This window comes from Raphanus sativus, chromosome 1 (genome assembly GCF_000801105.2).
Source record: "Raphanus sativus cultivar WK10039 chromosome 1, ASM80110v3, whole genome shotgun sequence".
NCBI lineage: Eukaryota > Viridiplantae > Streptophyta > Magnoliopsida > Brassicales > Brassicaceae > Raphanus > Raphanus sativus.
The window spans coordinates 6,362,700-6,366,596 of NC_079511.1; the positions used below are offsets into that span (position 1 = coordinate 6,362,700).

General features: G+C 34.2%; 1 protein-coding gene across 1 annotated transcript; it reads left to right on the plus strand.

Annotated features, from left to right (window-relative positions):
- The first annotated feature begins 1,058 nt into the window (after positions 1-1,058).
- LOC108841934 (uncharacterized) lies at positions 1,059-2,165 on the plus strand. Its single transcript, XM_018614724.2, has one exon. It carries the CDS (start codon positions 1,337-1,339, stop codon positions 1,928-1,930), a length of 594 nt encoding a protein of 197 aa, XP_018470226.1. The 5' UTR covers positions 1,059-1,336; the 3' UTR covers positions 1,931-2,165.
- Positions 2,166-3,897: the final 1,732 nt, after the last annotated feature.

Consider the following 3,897-nt stretch of genomic DNA (forward strand, 5'->3'; position numbering starts at 1 on the left):
ACTAAATTTAAGACATACAATTGTTTATAACTTATATAATACTTTAACTATTGTAAATATTGATATGTGTTCGGGAGCTTCAAAAATGTGTGAGTTACTTATGTATGTAAATTTATATTTATCATATTTTATTTTATAATATATATATAATATATATATATAAATGAATATATAATTTGATAAATATTATGATCATATATGCACATTAAACGATAACTAAAATTAATTTGATATAATTTAATTATATTTATATAAATATTATATATTAATTATCAATTAGATTTTTGCTAAACGGAACCTGTATACTTAATTTTATTAGTTTTGCCACGTAAACCATAAAAATAGCTATATTTGAGTTTGATTTAAAAAAATACATATGTAACTCAATATACTCACAATATGAGTGACTCGACTAATCAACTTTATATCTAAAATAATAGATTATATTAAAATTAAAGAAGACAAGAACCAATCTAAATGCAAATAAGAAAATTAATCAAAAATTTAATGTATTTGTAATAAAAAATATTATAGTTGAATTCAGAGAAATAAATGTAATCTAATATACCTAAATAATAACTAAATCGACTAGATATAATATATCTAAAATCATATGTCTAATTAAAGTAATATAATATTATTAATATAACTTATACATAAAAATTATAAATTAATTTAAATTTAAAGTATATAGTAATCGGTTGTTATAGTTAATGTATTTTATAAATATTTATACCCGTGCATGAGCACGGAAAAGTCACCTAGTTTTAACATATAAAAATTTCTAATAACAATTTGTGATTATGGGCTATTTATTTATGCTGGACTGGACTGAGAAATAATCTCATACCTTATTGGGTCAACCGTACGTGTATTTGTATTAATTAAAACTAGTTTATAATAAAAGCCCACAGAAGATAAAACAGCCCACTAAGCTTTTTCGAACCTTTCAAATAGCGTTCACACTCTTTAGTTCCTCTCATCATCAGTTAGCTCATCACTATCGTCTCTCTTTCAAGCTTCTCTGTGGTCAAGACGTGGTGAAATCAATGCTGGCTACATGATTTGTGCTAGGCAAAGACGCTTTAACCAAAGCTAAAGCCTTTGACGAAATCTCCGCTGGAGTTGAAACTGTCAGGTTTGGTTATAAAATGTGTATCAAAACGAATACTATAGACAAAGACGTGCCACGTGGACTCATGTGGATAGATTGTGTCTTTTCGATAGAGCTTTGGCCACGTGGCGCAATGTGTACCAATGATAGGATGCAAAAAATAACACACAGAACTCATCCTCTCTCTCGCTCACTCCACAACGAACAAGAAGGCTTGTTATCATGGCTGCTTCCTCAATCCCGCCGTCAACCGCCGCAACCTCCGTCGTTCGCAAATCGCTCTTCCTCTCCACCACCTTCTCCTCCTTCCCCGCTTCTTCCTTGCCTCCCGCCGTTAAATTACCGCAAAAACACATTCACAGAAGACTTCTCCTAGCTTCCTCCTCCTTATCCGCCGCCGTTCCTTCCGATTCCAAACCGGCGGCGAAGAAAGAAACTGTCTATTTCGACGGCGGAGCTCACTACGGGGATCTACTGGCCAACCTCGTATTAGGCCTAACCATCCTGTGGCTCCCACTGACGCTAGCCGCCGTGTCTCGAGCGTTTAACCTCCGTTACAGGTTCACCAACCTCCGCGTGACGGTGATATCGGGGCTCACAGGAGAAGAACGGAGCGATTTCTCGTACAAGGTGATCAAGGACGTCCAGGTTGTGCCGAGGTTCATCGGAGAGTGGGGTGACATCATCATCACGTTGAGAGACGGGACGAAGGTGGACCTGAGAAGCGTTCCTAAGTTCAGAGAGATTGCTAAGTACTGCTTGTCCATGGCTGATCAACCTGCCGTTGTCAAAGAATCTGGTGCCAAAGGCTTCTGAAAATGTTGTTTCTCTATTTTTCTTGCTAAATTAAAAAAAATATATTAAATCTTGTCTTGCGATTTTTTTTTCAGTAGAGTTTGTATCGTTCCATGTCGATATTTGTTACTGATTTCATCTTCTTTGTATGTTCTATCTTATCTATGAGAGAGTCGACGGTGAGACAGCGTGTATACTAATGCTATAGTTTCTTTTGTTTTCACATTAGCAATAAATCTTAAACCTTTTTCCCCCAGTTATGAGTTTACATAAGCATCAGGCAGGCAGACACTATATGTTAAGCTAATGAAGCTCGTGTAAGAATTTTTGAACTATAAACATTATAGTTGTGTATAAAGAAAGGCAACTACTTAATCAGGCAATGACCTTTGGCATTTTTCTTACAAGTGAATGAATCAGTTTGAATGAATATGGATTTTTTTTTGAGCAATTACTGATTTAGATTAATAATAAAATGGAGAGTTCAGCCCGGCCCTAATGAAAGGAGACAACATGAGTATGGTTAAAAAAGACAACATATTTTGATTGAATATGGTTAACTAATTGGATCCCAACAATCACCGCAACTTTCTATAAAGGCCTTAATATTTGGAGTTGGACAAAGTCTTCAGATGTTCCTCTGTCAATTGAAGGACCATTTAATAAAAAGGAATCTCCTCCGGAATATTATACTTAGCCTGATCTGATCTTACATTTCACCAGTAACCAGATCAATTTATCTTGAGGACGCAAGGAACTGACCGAGATGAGTAGGATCAGCTGCACGTTGTATGGCAACATCTAGCGAACTGTCTTTTACAGAACATGAGAATAGAAAGAAAAAACATGAGAATCCAGATGCAGTGTTCACCACATGTATTAAGCTTCCAGTTAAATTTGTTAGAAATTAAAGTATTAGTATACTTTGGAGAAATAAATGGATTATAGTAATAGTTTTGTGAATGGATGAGCTGGTCGATAGCAATGAGTTAAAGCACTCACCTTCGCTTTGATGTCTGACACATTCTCATCAAATCTTAGGTAGTCTTACTCTTACACAATTTCCAAGTTTGACCATAGTACTATCATTTTTGTTCTTAATTACTTGTTTAAACTTTATCCCATTGGTTAAATTAACACATGGTTTTCAGTAACTCCATTACCTATGACGTTGTACATTTGTTTAATTATGCGAGTAACATTACACACACAGTACTTGCTGATATGGTGGAGCTCAGTTATAAGATGAACTACTTTATTAAAAAAAAGATAAACTGCTTTTATTTTAAAAAAAGAAGAAGATAAACTACTTTACGTTTTATTCCATTTGAGACGGTTATTATTTTCTTCAAATGCTTCAGTTTTGCTATTAACTTCAATATATTAAATTCAACCGATCTCCATTCAAACAATGGGTATAGAAATGCTTGAATCTGACTAGCTAGATCCAAGTTCAAATTTTAAGACTACATACCAGTAAAATTGTTAGAAGCTGGTTCGTGATGTGAGTTTATAGAAAGTTGGAGAATGTATATTGGCATTATGTATATACTGTAAGATAGATGGCCGTCTCAACTTTCAATTTCCAATAAGACACAAGATTCCTCTCTTTCTCCCCAAGCTTTAAGTCACATTGTTTCACACATGCATGGGAACAGCCTGCACATACATATACGTGCACATCTGTCTCTTTTTCATTTATACATATACTGATATACACATATAATATAACTGGTTAAGCTTTACCCAAAACAAAGAAAACTTTATCCAGAAAAGGAAAGTGGTTAAATCTGAATTGGTCAGTCTTTTAAGAAAGTAAACAGAAAATGGCCGGCGCATAGTAGAATTTTGGTCAAACCTCAGCCTAACAGGCATCCTTAAAGTGTGCAAGAATGTCTTATTTTCGCCGTACGTATAAAATAATTTTTTTTGAAATCTATAGCGGTTTTACATTGATCTTTAACGAATTTGAGGAGTCTATCAGTCTA